Consider the following 19,275-nt stretch of genomic DNA (forward strand, 5'->3'; position numbering starts at 1 on the left):
ATTTGCATCCTTCGCAAACCAGCTGCCAACAAGCAAAGTCAATGCGAAACTGGCAAGAAGTCACAGTCACATGATGTTACACATTAATTGATCCTCAGTGATTTGATTAACGTAAACAGTACCTGGAGATATTTGTGTACCCCACCTCTCTCCCCCTCCTTCTCTCCCTCCTATATGTATGATTAGGGGCATGTCAAGATCCCATGTCAAGATCCCTTCCAATTCATGTGAGATAAACTTTTTTGAGTTAGGATGCCCTTGGTAAAATCTTTTGAGATGTGTGTGAACCTGACATATGCAACACTGTGATCTGTATTTTCCACATGGAAGCAGTTCATATTTAAATGGATGTCATCAAGCATTATAAATATATGAATTTGGGTGACTTCACCTTCAGGCAAAAAATAACAAGAACATACTTCACTGATTTTTTTTTTGAAGAACCTTCATCAAGAGGTTGGAGGACCAGAATAATAACTGGAAGGGACCTTAGATGTCTTCTAGTTTAATTCCCTGCTTAAGCAGGAAACCTTATATCATTTCAGATCAATTTCTTTTATGAGATCAGTGTAGTAGTCTTTCTTTCTAGTATTTATTACCAGGAAATGCTTGACAGCCAGGTGTAATCTACTATTAGCTTTATAAAAGAAACCAATGAGCTAGGATCAAGTTGGGAAGAGTTTTCTGAAATTCGAGCAAAATATGTTTATTTCAAGGTTTATTTTTTCTATTATTCCTCTGGAATTTTTTTCTTAGAACAAAATATTTAGGAACATTACAAAATGTTGAAATCTCTCTTTCCTGGTACATTGAAGTTGCTCTCCAGCCATCAATTATTTTAGCATTTTACATTATATTGAGACAGCTTCTCTCATGAAGGATATTTATTGGAAATAGAGATTAGCAGCTGGAATGCCACTTCCAGAATCTAAAGAAACAAAATTGATAGCTAACGAAGAGGGAAATTGCATGCTGTCTTTAGATTGGGTAGCATGGCATTAGAATTTCATTTGAACCTGGTGAACCTACTTTAATCAGGACCAAGATAGAATCTATTTCAGAACTACCTTTCCTGGTTACAGCTTGCTCATGTGCTATGGATACTATATCCATGCTTTGCTCTCTAGCTCACCTAAACAATCCAATATGCTTGGCTTTCAACATGGTTGTGCTTAATGTGATATCTAAAGTAACTGCAGTATGTACAAAATTCCCTTGAATGCCAGTCTCTCAAGTATGGCTTTCTTTGTAAAAACCTGTAAAAATTTTATTTTATTGCAACATTTATTAGTTTGTGTGTGTTAGAAAAGACAGACTTTGTCATGCCCCCGTCTGAGCCTGAATCTGCCAAGGAGATGGCTTCAGAGGAATGTGGGGAGGAGCAGGATGAGGCAGTCCAGGGTTCCTCAGGATTGGGATGGCTTGTTAGCAGGGAGGAACTGGCAGGATGACCAAGAGAGGGCAAGCAGTGGAAATGAGGAGCAACAGAGCTCAGGCAATGAGCAAGGACCGCCCTCTCCTGATCCCTGAGCACGGAGAGTGGAGAGAAGGCACGAACAGCGCAGGCCAATCCAACAACTTGGGAGGAGAGTGCCCTCCTGCTTTGCTAGATTGCGTGCAGCCAGAGGCTGCCATGTGCATGCGTGCATGCATGCGTGCTTTATTCTAGGACTTGCCAAGAACGTGGGAGTGTTTGGGGAAATTTGGGGCATTAAAGCGGAGTGTGAACTCTCAGCTGGCTGTGTGGCCTTCGTGCCTTGTCCCGGGTCATCATAGTCTTGATGGGTGACACTGATCATAACCTGAGTTTCTGGACCTCACTAACATTAGTTTCATTAGGAATCCATCAACATAACAAGATAGTTTCTGCCGAACCTAAGCTTCCTATTCCACACTTCATATACACTTCAGGTTCTATGCAATATACAGGAAGAAATTAAAAAGGTTTAGAGAATATTTATTAACCTCACCTTCTTATGCTTTTGGCTTATTTCCCCAAGAGTGGCAATCCTTCAGCATAAGTGAAGGACCCAGAAGAGAAAAGTCTGGTTGAAAGTCTAGTTAATTATGTTGAGATTCGTGTTTCAAACTGAAATCAGAATAGAAACAGAATCACACAAGTTACTTTTAAAATTAAGAACACATTTTGTGCAAGCAATTTCTGTTAAAAGTGTCAGACATGCAGGGTATCTATTTTGTATTATTCTTTTCTAATGTAGAGCAGAAAGTCTCATATAGCCCAATCTTATGCTTATTCACTCAAAGCTGTAATATTTAGTCCCTGGGCAGTTTGCATAAGATTATATTTGTTGCAACATATCTTCCTAATATAGATGCAAGGTTATGATACATTCATGGAGATACAAGCAAATCAAAGGAAAAAGGGAGATATACACATAAGAAACAGGAGCAATCTGGACAAGAACTATAGACTCCAATGGGGAAGGTACAATTATTTCCTTCTTTTGTATGCTTGCTTTTGATTGTATAATTTTGGTTTATTTGGCTGATGAAGTCGGGCAGAATAAAGAAGAAAAATTGAGGGCTGTATATGTAAAAGGGACAAATAAACTATTAAGCTTTTTATCCCCAAAACAGTTGTTTGCATGTTACTAGAAGAAATAAATACTGCAGCAGAATGTTGTTGATTCTGTGCCTTATAGAAACACACCAGCCTATTTGCTTATCTGAATAGCCACAAAATTTGGCACATTTTAATTGTCGCATTCAGAAACACAGCTTTTATAGTGTGAAATACATGTAAGAATTATGTGGCATTTCAAGCCTGGAATACAAGGCTTAATGTGGAAGTTTCCCAGGCCAGCTTATAATAACGTATTAAAAAGTAGCTACTGTATAATCTTTGCTGGTCTAAAATAGGTGACAGGAAATATCTCAGGGGACAGAACTCTGCTTCCTGTCCTTCTAGAAGGCTGAAATGATATTACCAGAAAGAATGAGAGCATATTTTGTTGACCGTGTAAGACCACTAGTAAGAAAGCTGCTCTATATTACTCTTAACTTTATAGACTTTTTTTCCCAGAATTTAAGAGTAGAATGGCAACTGGCTTCTGTTTTCCACCTGGAGGCTGTCCCCCGTTCCCATTTTTAAAACATGTACTAAAATAAAAATGGGCCTGAAAAACAGAATCATCAGGCCACTTTGGAAGGTATCCTGAAAAATCACAAGTGAAACATTGTACCATTGAAATTCAGTTACTTTGGCACCTAATTACGGTGATGCAATCTCTGGAAACTGGGAGACAGCCTGGTAGCCAATTGCTAACGTTAAGTACTGCAAAGCAGCAGCTCAATAAATCCTGTAGGACAGGAGTGTCAAACCTGTGTCACGGCTTTTTTCCCCTTCACTAAACCCAGGGTGGGAGTGGCCAGTACATGATGCATCCAGCCCATGGGCTGCAAATTTGACACCCCTACTCTAGATCTCATCAAATGATCTCCTTATTTTAGAGAGCTGAAGCAACTGGATCATTTCCAAAGCTCGAAGACTAGCAGGTTTCCAAGCACTTGGGAATATAAAACTTGTTTTCCATCCCTACTCTGTTGCTAGTGTAATTATGATTTAAGTTATCCTTGGTGTTATCTGAGCTTGGTTGTGTCATTAGCTAAACTAGGTAACATCATCAGTGTGCTGGTAAGGAGTATATTCTGTGCACATGAAGTTCCATCTGGAGCTCTTTGGATGTATCTGTCATTTGTATTTCGCAGGAACCGTCTAAACAATTTACCAGAAGTATGCTTTATGAAGTATATGAACTTAAACCAAACTGTCCCATCCCTGAAGACCTTATGCAGAAACCACCAAAAGTGTTATCATCACTATCATTCTCGCTCTGCTCTGTAAATCAAGGAATTACATGCCATCAATGGAAATAGCTTTTATATAATCACATATTTTACATCCCATATACAGAGATAAATATAAACAACACAAGAGCAGAGATAGGTGGTAATCGCCCTAGTAGACATCAAGCATCTCAAGCCAGACCTCACACACCGCTAGGTAAAGAACTCCCACCCACTTCTGGCTCATGGAAACTACAGCCACGCAGTCTCGATGTACAAGTTGCTCAACCATGTGGAGACATTTGAGCTGCACTTTCCTCTACGTGCTTGGAGGAGGAAATCTCAAGTTGAACATCGTGCAGATGGACACTGAGAATACTTGGGTCCTTGCCCACCCCTTTGCTGAGATCCCCTGCTATCTCTTCTTGCTCGGGATGGTGCTTCTGCAAATGTTTTATCACTTGGAACTTCTGCTTGGCCTTGTAACTGCAGAAGCGGCAGAAGAATGGGTGTTCGTTGGTGTGAATGAGATAGTGATGCCGCAGGCCTGCCGCCCACCGGAAGCCACGGTAACACACATTGCAGATGTATGGCTTTTCTTCACTGTGCTTTTTTAGATGTGTCTTGAGGAGGAACCGAGTCTTGAAGGCCTTCCCGCATTGCTCGCAGATGAAAGAGCGGGCCTCGCGATGCCGTGTCTCCTTGTGAATACGCAGGGCATCGGCACGGTTGGTACAGTACTTACACTCGTCACACTGGTACGGCTTGATCCCTGCACAGGAGACAGGCAAAACAGAAACAAAAAACAACCCACCGGAAATGGAGTTGAGACAATATTCTCATATTAGCCAAACAAATCTTTCACTTGGTGGATTTCCATTACAAGAGACTTTCATTCCATTGGTCGGCGCAGAATACTTCATGCCCCCCCCCCCCTATCACACCCGGGGAAGGGAAAACTCAGAGACCATCATCCAATGCTGCAGCATAGAGCTAGATGGCAATATTATATGAAAATGACGTATCCAAGAGCACATGCCCCAGGCATGCTCAATAGCCACTGGAAGTATGATCATTCTTAAGTGAGAAATTAAAACAACTTTCCCCCCTTGTGATTTTTATTCACATAGCCAGCACTGTCTGATCCCAGGACGCAAACCTACTTCATTGTTTGAAAACCCACCTGTGTGCTTTGTCATGTGGTACTTCAGCTGATTCACCCACTTGCACTTGTAGCCGCATTCCGGGCAAAGATACTTTCGCTCCTCTTTATGGATACGCATATGATACTAAGTAAAGAAAAGAAAAGCAGGTCTGTGTGAGATACGAAACTGTTAGCTGTTAACACCAAGTATTATAAACTTGACTCGAAACCTTAGGAGCGGAATGGACTATGCAGAACTCAATAGACCTCTAGATATAATTGGTTGGTGGACTTTGAGTATAAAAGTGGGATAATGAAACACATTGAGTCAGTATTGAACAGTAAAGCTACGCAACTTTAACAATGATTTAGAATAGGTGCTTTAGACTTTGCAAGAGAACATTTATTGGCTGTTCCCTCCACTTTCTTCTCTTAGACTTAATGGACTCTTTAGAGCAATTGCACTTCTCTTTTTCAGCTCAATTGTGCTCGTAACTCAAGGACTACCTATACAGTTCCCATTTCCGTCTAAGATGGATTATCCATCTTCCACAACAACCTTCCACTATCAACTCACCAAAGCTGCCCAGAGCTCTCACCTTGAGGCGTGAAGGGTCGGCACAGGCGTACTGGCATTGATGGCATTTGTAAGGTTTCTCCCCGGTATGGATGCGGATGTGCCATGTGATCTTCTGCTTGTTCTTGGTGCTGTATTCACAGTCAGCGCATTTATAGATGCGGGTGCCACCATGGCCTTTCATGTGATGGTCATATACCAGCTGATGGTGACAACCAAAGTCACAGAACATGCATTTGAAGGGAGGTTCAGCACCGACCGAGGGCTCATGAGCCTCCAAATAGTGGCTCACTAGCTGCTGCCGTTCCTTGGCTGCAAAACTGCAGATGTCACAGCGGTGACTGAAATGAAGTTTTTTATGCTCTTCCAACTCCTCCCGAGTGGTCAGAGTCTCCTTACAGGTGGCACATTCCAGAAGTGGGTGCTGCTTCTGGACATGGCACTTGAGGGTAGCCTCACTGTGGCAGACAAAGGCACATCGAGGACAGCCATAGGAGATCTTTTCTTCATGCTGTCTCAACGTGTGTTGCTTCAGGGCTGTTTCTGAGCTGAAGCGAGCTTCACAGCGGGAGCAGGCAAAATTCAGCTCTCCTTGATGACAGCTGCTGACATGGCGAGTGATGTCATTCTGGATATAGCCACTGTAGTCGCAGAACGGACAGAAGTGAGTGGGCTTCTTCTCGTGGACACGCAAATGGTGAATGCGCAGTTTGGAGTTGGTGCCAAAAGTTTGGCCACAAGTGGCACAGGCAATGCGGCCCACACCGGTGTGCAAGGATTGGTGTGCATCCAAGCGGTAACGCCGGGTGGTGCTGAAATCACAGTAAGGGCACTTGTGAGGCTTCACGCCTTCGTGCTTGATGCGGACGTGCTGGCGGAGGCAGCGCACCTGCTTGCAGGTGAAGTCGCACTGCCGGCAGGTCAACTGAGGCCGCGCTTTGAGATACTTCCAATGGAGCTTGCGGTGGAGTCGTAGAGCTGCAGCCACCTTAGAGGTAAAAGGGCACAGCGTACAGCGGAACTCCCCCAGCTTCAGGCAGCCACGCTTTTTGTGAGTCTTCAGAGCTCGTTCCTGGTGGCATGTGAAAGGGCAGGTAGGGCAGGAGAAGTGGCGCCTCTTATGGGTGGTTATTGGAGGTGAAGGCATTACTTCTGCCAGCTCAGCATGCTGGGGCGTTTCCTCACCACTGATGGGTTCATTTCTTTGTTCAGCTGCAACCCCTGGGGATGTGATGCCGTTAGACCTTTCAAGCAGGCTAGGGAATGGCGCTACAGCGTGTCCCTCCGACTGGTGGATCTTAAGTGCCCTCTTAGAACGAAAAGGCTTACAGCATAGGAGACACCAGGACTGCTCCAAGCCACGGCAGCTATCCTCTACATGAGATCGGATGGTGGATTCCCTTGAACAGAGGAAGGAACAGGACTTACAGTGGAACTTGCCTTGTTCCAGGAAGTATCTGTCTGAGACACAACTGGCAGCATCTGTCACAGCCTCTGACAACGTTTCTTCTACCACAGATTCAGAGTCATGATGAGATGACTTGTCCTGTGGGCTGATGACCAAAGATTGTGCATCAGGAAGTACAGTAAGCATAGATTCGGCTTGTTGTGGCAGGTTGTTCACCTCTGCCTCATCTAGTATTCCTGTACTGTTCTTTCTGTTTGCTGTTCTTTCCAGAGTTCTTCTGCAGGTCAGTACAGGAGCAGGCTGCTCTACGGAAGCTGCTTTTCCACTGTTCTTTTTCATTAGAATGGGACATTTCTTACGGAGATGAGTATTCAGTCCTCTCTGCTGCTTAAAGATGGCCCCACATTCCTGGCACACCAAAGGGCATTTCTTGCTTTGGCAATCAGCTTTGCAGTGCACCAACATTGACTTCTCCTTCCTGGTGATGTAGGAGCATTTCTCACATTTGAAGACCTGACTCTTGGACTGGACTACCAACATCTGCACTCTGCCTTCAAGGACCAAGGTTTCTGCCTGCTCTTTGTCCTGCCTCCTTAGAGCTTTAAGCACTGATTCTGACTGAGAAACCTCTTCTGAAGAAAGTGCATCTTCCGGAACAAAGGAAGTTTCAGGGCTACTATCAAGTTGGAGGGAATCTTGTTTTAATGCCCTTGACCAAGGCTTTGATTCTTTGTACCCTAAATCCTGCTCGGAATTAAGTGGTATCTGCAAAAGTTCAGCATTCTGGCTATCACTGCCACAGTTTTTTAAATGTTGAAGAGCAACTTTTTCTCTATTTCTACCAGTATCAAAGTTGTTGTTTTTCTCCAAATCTGAACCGTCTTGGATCTCTGCTTCTTCTTCAAATTCAGGAATGTCTTCAAGGGTAGGTTCGCTCTCCTCCAGCAGAAGCGAATCCTTGGAGCCCAACACTTGGTAAGCTGATTCTACTTCCTGGGTGTTTAGAGCTTTTTCATTTTCTGACAAAGCTGCAGGCATTCCTTTGGCCAGCTGCTCCAGAGCTGGTTCTGAGTTGCACAAGGGTTCTAAGTGCAGGATGCAAACTTGAGCCAATCTGTCAAGTTCCTCTGGACTCTCAGAAGATGTGTTCCCAGAGAGATCTTTTGAAGAAACTGCTTCTGCATTCTTACAATCCTGTTCTCCCGCTGAGTCTTCTCTTTCTGTCTCAATGCTGCCTTCATCTGAACAGAGGGCCTTCTGGTGGCAGTTTTCTTCCTGGGCCTCCAAAGCAGGGAATTTATGTTTATCCTGACATGTTTCTTTTCCAGGCAGAGAGATGCTGGACTCCGAATGCAGAGTCATGGCAAGGTTATAGCTAAACAGCACTTCAGTAGAGGAAACCTCCAGTTCTCTGCTGGCATAGTTCTCCTGCCAGCCTTTGTCACCAGGCACGTAGCCGTGAACCTTGCGTTTATGGAAAAAGAGACTTGTGTTGCTGAAAGTACGGTACGTGCACAGGGCACAACAGAATTCTCTCTGTTTGGTATGCTTGCAGTTCTCATGGTTCAGGAGGGCTTGCTTGTATTTAGTCTGGTAGCTGCAATACTGGCATTGAAAAATGGGCATCTGATAATCCTGGGAATGTTTGGATTTCATGTGCTTCTGCAGCTCATATTTGCGTTTGCAGGCAAAGCCACAGATCTCACAAATCAAAGACTTGCCCTGATGGCGCAACTTGTGGCTGCTCAGCTGATCTGCCCGATGGCACCGATAGGGACACTGGTTACATTGGTACCTAGTATAAGAATAAGAGTGAATCAGAGATTGAGACAAAACATCAGCACAGGCAATCTTCCCACATCTGATGTTCTCCAGAAATGTTGGGACAATTCTCCAAATTCCCATCCAGCAGAGCCTTCCACAGGCAAGGATTAACTAAGCAAAAACTGCTTTATAGCAGTTACAATCACTACCACTCACAAAACTTAAAGCTAATGATTTTAGTTGGTAATTTGCAAACTGGGAAACAGACAGAAGAAAATTGCTTATCAAGTTCACCGAACCGTTTCACAGTGGAGCTGGGACATGAATAGGGGCTGCCCTAGCCTAAAACTCCTCTCATTGTGGTTTTTTAACAAAGTTCACTTCAGTGACTAGAAATGTACAGCTTCCCTTAGCTGGAAAACAAAAACTCAGGACAGCTTTCTCCAAGATTTTTAAACAGCACCAGGTTGGAATTAGATTTCCTCCACTTGCACTTCCAATCATAAGAAGTAGATTTATTCTTTTAAACATTGTAATCTCTGTACCATATCACCATATCTCTGTACTATTCAAGATAAATAGTTCCTGCAGAAAAGACAGAATACAAATCAAACAAGAAAACCAAAACCAAAACATTCTCCCTCAAATAATACTAATACTTTTATCAGTAGCTTGTCAGTCAAGTATTCCCAGATACTAATGGGTTCAAATATTCAGGTTACTATCCAGACACTGTTGCCAGTATCAGGTTCGTGTAATAGCTCAATAATTTAACCAGAAAACCTTGCCCAGTCTTTGATTCTGCATTATTTGATATTTTGTAATTCATTGTATCTAGTTTTAAACCATACCCATAGTGGAAGTTTAGACCTGGAGATGATTTCATGGTATAGATACGATGTCCAGTCAATTCTAGCCTTTATTTACTTAGAAAATAAGCTTACGTAGTGAGAAGGAGGCTGCTGGCTACCTGAGATCTCCCGTGTGCTTCCGCATATGAACATTCAAGTAGTGCTTCCACTTTGTCACATAGCCACATTCTGTGCACATGTAGTTCTTATCGTCCGAATGGGTCAGCATATGCTTGGAAAGGTAGCTCACATCTCGGCAAGTGAAGTCGCAGAGTTGGCATTTGTGAGGCTTCTCTCCTAAAGTCACAGAGCAAACCGGAAGCTGTGGGTCGATGGCCCTGCCCCTTGAGGTCAGCAGATTAAATTTAAAATGGAGTTGTATTCTGGCCCTCCCTCCCCCTTGAAAACAGATCTAGGACTTCTCACAGAGGGTAGAATAGTACAGACCCTGCCCAGGTTTGGTGGGTGAGACCAAAACTCAGATGCAAAAGTTAAGTATTTTCAGAAAACTAGGGGGAAGGAAATATGGCAATTTAATGCCAATAAATTGTATAAACAAACAAACACTTAAACAGCATTTTCTTTAGGCTTCCTTACTCAAAAAGCCCTGATTAGCTAAAAAGCATTCTAAGTAACTTATTGTCCCCTCCATTCCAATAAATGAACCTGTTAAGGATATAGACCAAAAGAAGCCTATGTCATATTTGATCCTGTGAGGAAAAAGGGCCCAAGAGACTCTCCCAGTCTCAGCTTATCCACCTATAGACATGATGAAAAGCCAATGACTGACACCTGCAATGCTGAATTCTGGATTATAGGCCTGACTTGCAAAGCTCTTTTGGAGAAAAAATAAGGCAGAGAGGAAGCATGTATTTGTACCCATGCAAGTATCACTGAATTGGGAAGAAAACTTGCCTGTATGGAGAAGCATATGGCGGATGAGGACCCTCTTGTGTGCGGTGGCAAAGCCGCATTCTGTACACTTATGTATCTTCTCACTGGCATGCATCTTGCCCACATGGTCATGGAATTCCACCGAGTTAAATGTGGCAAAGGGGCAGAAGCTGCACTGCAGCTCCTCATTCCCTGGGTGGCCTTGCTTTTTATGCTTGCGGAAGATATGCTTGTTGGAACAAATGAAATCACACTGTTGGCAATGGAAGGCATAATGGGTTTTGCGATGTGTCTCCATCATCTCTGTCGAGGGGAAAAGCAGGGAGCAGGCATAATACTTGCACTCCACTGCTTTAATGCCATGAACCTCCTTGACGTGCCTCAAAAACTCCTTGCGGTCTTCGGTGCCGTAACTGCAGCCGGCCTGAAAGCAGCTCAGTTGCTTGGGCTCTGCCTTGTGGGTCTTCAGATGTTCCTTGAGGGTCTGGCTCAGTTTAAACTTCTCTTTGCACACAGGACAAGAGTAGACATCTGAATAGAAATTGGAGATACCCTCGTGCATGCTGGCCATGTGCCGGTTGAGGGCATTCTTCTCAACGGAGCTGTAGTGGCACAAGGGACAGCGATGGGCTTTCTCTCCAGTTTCACGCATCATGTGGATCTTCAGTTTGCTCTTGCTAGTGAAGAATTTCTGACAGTTTGGGCACTGCAGCCTGGGGTCTGGGAAGTGGAGGTGAAGGTGTTCCACCAAGTGTGTCCGCTTCTTGAAGCAACGCTTGCATTCTGGACACATGTGGGTCTTGAACAAATATTTGGACTCCGCAGCGATATTTCCTGCACAACACAAATCACAGTTCATTACAGGAAAATGAAAAGTGGAAAGCTGTTATGTGTTTTGTCTTATTATCAGGAACAATCAGCTTTTTGAACAGGAATCACTTTCCATGTTTCTCCTTATAGAACTCCATGCTATTATTAAGGGCCGGGGTGATTTAGAGCAGCCCATTACAAGGCTGTGGCCTATTTGGAACTGGGCCTTATGAGTGGCAGGCCAGCACGCAAAAGTGTGTGTGGAGCTCTACTTGTGCAAGCAGCGAGTCGACACTGGTGCACATGTGCATGCATGTGTGTGCGTTGGCCCACCACTCACACAAACCAAATTGTGTGCATGTGCACCAGCCCACCACTCGTGTGGCCCAGTTGCCCTACCCCCAAGCAAGGCCACCAAGCCACAAAGGATGGGGACTGGTAATTTAGAGGCAATCTGAAAATCTGTCAACATCAACTAGAGAATAGCTATTTTACATAGCATCCTATTTTAGATGTTATTCTTTAGCATCCTGTTAGATGTTATTCACCTCTTCAGCCCTTTGTTAAATCCACATCGTTCTTAATCTTCAAATCCATAAATTTCTTCTTTTTTCTTTTCTTCTTTCAGCAAAAAATCAATATAAGGTTTCCAGACTTTCAAAAGTTTTTGCTTTTTTCTCTGACCAAACAGATCATTTTTGCCATTTTGGCAAATTCTGACATTTTCACAATTATTTCTACTATGGGATTTTATTATTGTTCCATTGCTATGTACATGATAATTTTGCTGGAATTACCATATACAAAATCAATCTATTATATGTCTTTTCCACTTCATTGTACATAGAGTCCAAAAAAAAGAATTCTGGTTTCCTCCCAATATTAATCTTTAAAATTCTTTGTGTGATTCTGTAAATTTGTATTCATGGTTTCTTAGCATTATCACAAACCCACCATGCAAGACAAAATGTCCGGGTTTTTCATATTTCCAATACTTACTTAAAACGCTTTAGTACATTTTTGATAATTTCTCAGGTGTCACATAGCAATATTACACCATTTTGCTAAAAATGTCTCTTATGACACAATATAGATTTAATACCAGTTACATTCTTTCCCAAGTGTCCATCTCTATGTCATATCTAAAACAAATAGCCCATTTTGTCTTTTTGTTTCAAATCTTAACAAAAGTTTATACATTTTTGCTATTACGTTTATCATTTGTGCATAATTCAATTTCAAATTCCATTTTGCATTTTTCAACTCCAATTGTCTTTTTATCCATATTAAATTTTAATGGTGCATGAGAACCATTGAAAACTAAGCCTTTCTACAGTCAATTGTTCTCTTAACTTCTTTATTTCTCTATCTCCCTGTGTTAATAACTCTTGATAGGCATTTCTCTCTATCTGCTACTTCTCTAGTACAAAATGCTTCCTGTGCTGAGGTCCATAAAAGTATTTTAGGCACAGCCCGGATTTGCATTTATTCCATACTCTCAATTTGGCATGGGTATGCAAGTAACTGCTTGCTGCAAGTGAAAATAACTAATTACAGAAACAGGAACCAAAATGGGTTAAAGGTAGATGCATATCAGATGGAAATCAGGCTCTTCTTCTAGCACAAATGAAGATGAAATATTAAAGTGTTCTCAAAAAGAAGTTGCTGCTTTTAATTTCCATATTCCCCTGAGACTGCTCTTCTTAAGCCTATTTGTTTCAGCTCTCATCCCTACCCTTGCTCTCTACTTCTACTACTTTTTAAATTACATTTCTCTTGATTAACATAAATTTGCAATATCCCTGGTCTGCTGGAGCACCAACCACACAATTATGACATAGCACGGATTTACTAATTTTAATAAAGTTGCAGTAGCTATATAACAAAATTAAACCTATCATAATTCCAAATGGTTCTGGGTCACTGAATAACGTTCTAGTCTACAATATTTCTTTCCATCCACCCTAGTCAAGTCCAGAAGGTATGGTTACCTGTGTTTAGAAGCAGATTATCCGTCAATCCCTTTTTCATCATTGAAGGAAATTTGCCCTCTGCATTTTCAGCAACCATCTCTATGTCCTCCTGCTGTATAGCTTCATGAAGATGGATCTGCCTGTGTAAGCCAAACTGCTTAATGTTTGCACTGATAAAGTCACAATGGTCACAATGGAATGGGAAGTGGTTCCTACGATGAAGCTCCATGTCCTCATGGTTTCGGAACAAAATCGGGCAGCCACGGTACGTACAGGCTATTGGTGATATCTGGTGAACATGCCGAAGGTGTCCTCGGAGCTCCTTGCGATCCTCTGAACTATACTGACAGCTTTCCTCAGGGCAGGCTTGGGCACCCTGGGGTTTGTGGTGTCCCTTAAAGTGCTCTTTCAACTCAGTAGGCAGTGCAAATTCCATTTGGCATATAGGACATGGGAGAGATTCAGTGCAGAATTGAGGGTCTTGTCTGCTTTCATCCAGGAAGTTCTGCCCTTCTACCTGACCAACAGTTGATTGTTCTCCTGAAAGAGGTAAGTTTTAATTGGTGAGGCTTAATGAGAACCCGTGGAGATGAAGGAAGTTTACCAAATTGTCATATGAAAAACTCACCACATTGATGCTGGGAAAGAAGGCTGGGATCAGGGAAGTTTCGTCCACACTGTTCACAAAAATAGAGTTCCACAACTTTGACTAAGACCTCTGGGGGGAAAAAAAGTTAAAATTTTATATTAAAAAGCAAACCTGCCTCACCCTTTCATTCCTCAGTACTAGTAGTTATAAACTTAGCAGAAATTATATTCAATTCTTCTAATGTCCATCAGGAACAATAATCGTCTCTATGAACTACATTAAACACTATTATTGTTTATTTTAATACATTGCATTGGCATCAAATTGATTTGTGGGGTAAACTTCCCTTGCAACAGGTTCCCAAAACTTTTTTTTCAAAAAGATTATAATATAATGCCATGTTTAAAAAATAATCTCTTCCAAAATGGATTAAAACAAGAAGACTGAAATAAAGCTTTCTTTACAGATCTTCTGATTTGGTTTATTGGGGGTGGGAGGAGAGACAGGGACAACTTTAAGAACCTGAGGAAGTACAAAGTTCCAAAGTATGGGGGTCACTACAGAAGAGGCTATGGATTTATTCACCTCTTTTAATTTCAAAGAGAGGGGAGACTTGGCCTGTGCTGAAGTAGTAGCCATGAGTCTAGAGAGACCCAATTCACACTCTAATTTCTGGGAGGGGGAAGGGGAGGAGGATATCATTTGGGGAGTATCCAGGAACTTGGGAGGAATTTAATCTGATCTTATTTTGCGTCGTTCACATCCTACAAACACCAGATACCAAAAAAGTTCAAAGTTCTCATGGCATTTCCAGTTGATAACAACTTAGTGTCATAGCTAGCACAATTCAACTCAAGCCTACATATGACATATGACCTCTCCTAGCATATTCATGAAGGTATCTGATCCATATGGACATACTAAATGGAATGCATGCATTCCAAAATTCTACCACCTGTTATAACATATCCTTGGCTGTTCACTTAGAGTAAGAAAAGCACTGACTAGAGAAGTGAAAGCCCATAAAAACAGGAACATCTGGGAAAAGATTTTTTCCCCCCAGGCCATTATGTTTTTATGATATGGAAACCGTAAAACAAATAATTCTATCAAAATACAACATACCTGTAGGGTTACCCGGATTGCTGAGAGCCATGGTGCTACTCATGGCTTCTACAAATATTTCAACACCACCTGTTTCTGTACCTACAACAGAAGCTTCTGTTAAGAGCAAACTCTGTCCCACTGGTAGACTTTCACTTGAGATGCCATGACTGTCTTCATTTCCTGCAATTCCTGAGCCAGGTAATAACAGCTCCTGGCAAAGTCCACTCATTTTGTCGTCTCCAATAGATTCTGTTGCTACTGCTCCTCTGCTCATTGTCTTTCCTCAAACAACTTTACACCATGACATACAGATCCTGTTAAAGAGACACAAAATACCAATTTCTCTTCTAAAGGAAATAAAGATACATTTATGTGGGGACAGAGGAAAGCAGATGACAACCATCATAGAAAACTGTTCTATATGAGAACTTCTTCCCGTTTCCAGAGGGGACTTGCTACGTTAGCTGTGGCATAAGATATTTACAGAGGAAGGAACAAGGCCTACTTAGCTAAACTCTGCCTTCCCTTTTAGGGCTATTACCACCATCTGTCCTGTAGAAAAGATACTAGAAGTTGATTTGCTTTTCAACATTTACTGCATTTTTATGCGTAGTTATATATAGATTCTAAATGCTTTGAAAGGATTAGTGTCTTTAAAGGGACATCAATAACTGTAATAAAGAAATATGTTGTTAGCAACTATAATCGCTCAGTATTGCTAGTAGTCATACCTGTTTAGAAGAAAATGCAGTAGGGCAGTCGATATAGGATGTGAAATAATTCAGATCTTCCAAAGAACTAAATAAAAGAGGAAATATTATAATTGTAGAGATACAAACACAATGCTTTTTATACTAACACTCTCAATACCCATAAGGGTTTCCACTGGAATAGTTTAACTTTAAATACATAGGATTTTAAATTAGGGCAAACAAGGATTATAAGGGATTTGAAAAAAAAGAGACATTGTTTTAATCTCATGAAGTCAGGATGAAAAGGGAACGGCTAAAACGTCTTCTACCAATATTTTCAAAGCTGGAATGCACTAGTATGTTATCACAGATTGTTGATGGAATCAAATACAATAACTGGATTTACATTGATATTAAGTTATGACATAGTTTGCTTGATCCTAGCTTAGTGTTTTATGTATCAATCTTGTTGATCCAGTTTGTACATAATAATCTATGACATACCGTTTTGTGTAAATTGAGTCAATTCTGATTTTTCACACAAACAGTAATTAAAGAAATCATGTGTGTTACGTAAAGTCTTATTTATCACCTGGCATACTAATACACATAGTCTAACTAGCCTGAGCTAAGGAAATTCACTCCAAGATAGATTTATTTTATATATACATTTTCAATTTCAATCCAGAGAATATGCAAAATTTTGCTTGCTCTTTTTTCACTTTAGCAGATAGATCATTACTATCTTTTAAAATGCATGTGTGCATGCATGCATCTATCTATCTATCTATCTATCTATCTATCTATCTATCATCTATCTATCTATCTATCTATCTATCTCATAATTCTAATAAAACAATTTCTTGAATTACTTATAATTATATCTTACACAATTATTTGTTTCTAAAGCCTAATATTCAGTGGCCCATTCATTAATCAACCATAGCCATTCCTGATCTGTTTAGTTCAGATAATTATATTATTGATGAGGGGCTACTCTATAGTACAGAAATCACATTAAGATGCATACATGTATTTAAGTGAAAGACTGCTCTTAAGTAATTCCATAGGCACAGATACAAGAGAAGAGCCAGCTAAAGGTATTTAATATTTCTGATCTGCATTCTCAGAAATTAATCTACACTATACTTGATGTTATAGAAAGGCTGAATGATTTAGTCACAAGCATGATTGTTTAAAGAACAGGTTCCAGACCAAATGAATATAAGTAACTGTTGGCTAAAATATGAAAGTGGCACATATATTTGCAAACAATGAATAATTCTACCAGGAAAAATGGCAGGTACAGTTTACAGTTACGTACACTGTAATTTCTGTGGAAAGAGAGTATTTCACCATGATTATGTGCCACCAAGTCATTATCAACACTTAGTGACCACATAGATTATCCCCATGATAATTTGTCCCTAACCTGGTCTTCCAGGTACTCCAACAATGTACTCATGGCCACTGTAACTGAGTTCATCCATCTCGCTGTTAGTTCTCCGCTTCTTCTCTTTCCCTCCACCTTTCCCAGAATCAGAGTCTTTTCTAGAGAGCTGAATCTCAGATAATATGTTCAAAGTAGGATAATTTGAACCTGATCACTTGTGCTTCAAGTGAGAATCCTGAGCTGATTTGTTTAAGATTCATTGGCTTGTTTTCTTGGTTGTCCATAGAATCCTCAGGTGTCTTTTCCAGCACCAAAGTTTAAAAGTAACAATATCCTTTCTAATCCAGCTTCTTCAAAGTCAACTTTCATTTCCATGGCGTCACAGGGAATATCATGGCTTGCACGATTCTGATTTTCGTAGGTAAAGACACATCATGGCATTTGAATATCTTTTCTAAGATCTTGGCTACTCTACCAAGTGCCAGTCTGCAACATATTTTGACTGCTTGTTCCATTATTGTTAATCACTGAACTAAAAGGCAAGAGATATCCACCACTTTGATCACTGTCAATTCTAAGGTTGATTAGACTACCTGTTATCATTAGTTTAGTCATTTTTATATTTAATTTTAGTCTCATTTTTTTCATCTTACTCCTTGACCTTTATTTGCTAGAGTTTATAGATCCTGTGCATTTTTGGTTATCAGAATAGTGATATTAGCATAGCACAGGTTATTGATGTTTCTTCCTCCAATTTTAAAACCACACTCATCTTCTTCCAATCCAACTTCCCTTAATGTATATATCTTTAGCATGTAGGCTGAATATGAGGGAAGTATACAGATCTGTCAAACTTCTTTGTCATCCTGGAATCGGTCTATTTCACCAGGTTCTGTCAAATGTTCATTATATAGACAGGTAGTTCTCAACTTACGACCACAATGCAGTTTAAATTTTTGTTGTTGTTAAGCGAGTTGTGCCCCATTTTACAACCTTTTTTGCCACAGTTGTTAAGGGAATCACTGCAGTTGTTAAGTGAATCATGCGGTTAAGTGAATCTGGCTTCTCTTATTGTCTGCTGGAAACCAGATGGGAAGATTACAAATGTCATAAATACATGCCAGTTATCAAGCACTCAAATTTTGATCACATGACTGCTGCAACGGTCGTTATGAAAACTGGTCATACATCAATTTTTTTTAGTGGCATTGTAACTTTGAATAGTCATTAAACAAATGGTTGTAAGTTGAGGACTACCTATACTTTATATTATTTCACTGCACATTATCCTACATTTTTATTTCCTGGATCCAGGATTCCTTCATATCTCTTCTATATATAGTAGAACCTCTCATCATGAATGCTTCTGACCATGACCAAATCAGGTTCTGATCAAAAAAATCCTTCTGCGCCATTTTTTTTGTAAGTGCCAAATTTCCAAAATTAGGTTTAGGTCACGACCAAATCGGTTTGCGACCAAAGTTATGGAACAAATTATGGTTGTGACCAGAGGTTCTACTGTACTTTCAAGCAGCCCTGAGTTGTTGAGCATTGGGTGACACACGTTTCATATATTATCATTATAACAAAACAATAAGAATTTGTGATTAAAAACCATCTGATTAGGCAGGATTAAAAAAAAGATTAACTCACACACCGAGTTTCCTCTTCTTCTGGTGGGCTTCTTCTGCAACCTTCTGGATTCTGCACGCCAGGTGTGAACCATTCTTCTCCGTCTCTGAAGACCTTGCAAGAGAAAAAAAGACACAGCCACCAATTTAACGACAGCATCTTTTGGATCCGAATGACAAACAGCCAATTCTACAGGACTAACGAATCTCAACTGGAGCCGGGCCCTGCTCCTCTCCAGGCCCCTCGCCGCAGAGACCCCATCGCAGCACCCACGTTCAAAAGCCCCTTCGGCACAAGGGATCCCCGAGACCAGCACAGGGGCTCACCCCGCCATTCCCCTTCCCCGAAAAAAGCCCATTTGATCCTTAGAAGCATGTCCACTTGCCTTTCTGGCTACCTATTCCCCCCACTCAAGCGCCCCAGGATAGCTCCGCCGCCGTCCCGACTCGCGCTTCCTCTCGCTTCTCCTCACCATTTACAACGCCCGGATCCCCACTCCAGGCACCGTGTCAACGATCCCTCTTTCCCCGCGCCGGTAGGAAAGCACCCATGTTTTCCTCTCTAGCCTCTCTCTCTCTCTCTCTCTCTCTCTCTTCCCCCCCCCCGCCCTCTTTGTTGTTGCTTCGTCCGCGCT

At 41.4% G+C, this 19,275-nt stretch overlaps 1 protein-coding gene across 1 annotated transcript; it reads right to left on the reverse strand.

Annotated features, from left to right (window-relative positions):
* Nucleotides 1-3,884: 3,884 nt before the first annotated feature.
* On the reverse strand, nt 3,885-19,246 carry ZNF142 (zinc finger protein 142). The gene is made up of 11 exons (XM_032217382.1): nt 19,114-19,246; nt 18,667-18,755; nt 15,656-15,722; nt 14,943-15,238; nt 13,857-13,946; nt 13,247-13,768; nt 10,467-11,279; nt 9,671-9,848; nt 5,551-8,731; nt 4,991-5,096; nt 3,885-4,579 (listed from the first exon to the last, which is right to left on the reverse strand). The coding sequence occupies exons 4-11, from the start codon at nt 15,196-15,198 to the stop codon at nt 4,092-4,094; spliced, it is 5,634 nt and encodes a 1,877-aa protein (XP_032073273.1). The 5' UTR covers nt 15,199-15,238; nt 15,656-15,722; nt 18,667-18,755; nt 19,114-19,246; the 3' UTR covers nt 3,885-4,091.
* Nucleotides 19,247-19,275: the final 29 nt, after the last annotated feature.

The sequence above is a fragment of the Thamnophis elegans genome, chromosome 1 (assembly GCF_009769535.1).
Source record: "Thamnophis elegans isolate rThaEle1 chromosome 1, rThaEle1.pri, whole genome shotgun sequence".
In the NCBI taxonomy this organism is placed as follows: Eukaryota; Metazoa; Chordata; class Lepidosauria; order Squamata; family Colubridae; genus Thamnophis; species Thamnophis elegans.

Coding starts and splice junctions, on each gene's coding strand:
- ZNF142 (XM_032217382.1), bottom strand. CDS start 15,198: ATGAGCAGAGGAGCAGTAGCAACAGAATCTATTGGAGACGACAAAATG. Junction 13,947..14,942: donor CAATCCGGGTAACCCTACAG/GTATGTTGTATT, acceptor TTTTCCCCCCAG/AGGTCTTAGTCAAAGTTGTG. Junction 5,097..5,550: donor CCGACCCTTCACGCCTCAAG/GTGAGAGCTCTG, acceptor TTCTTTACTTAG/TATCATATGCGTATCCATAA.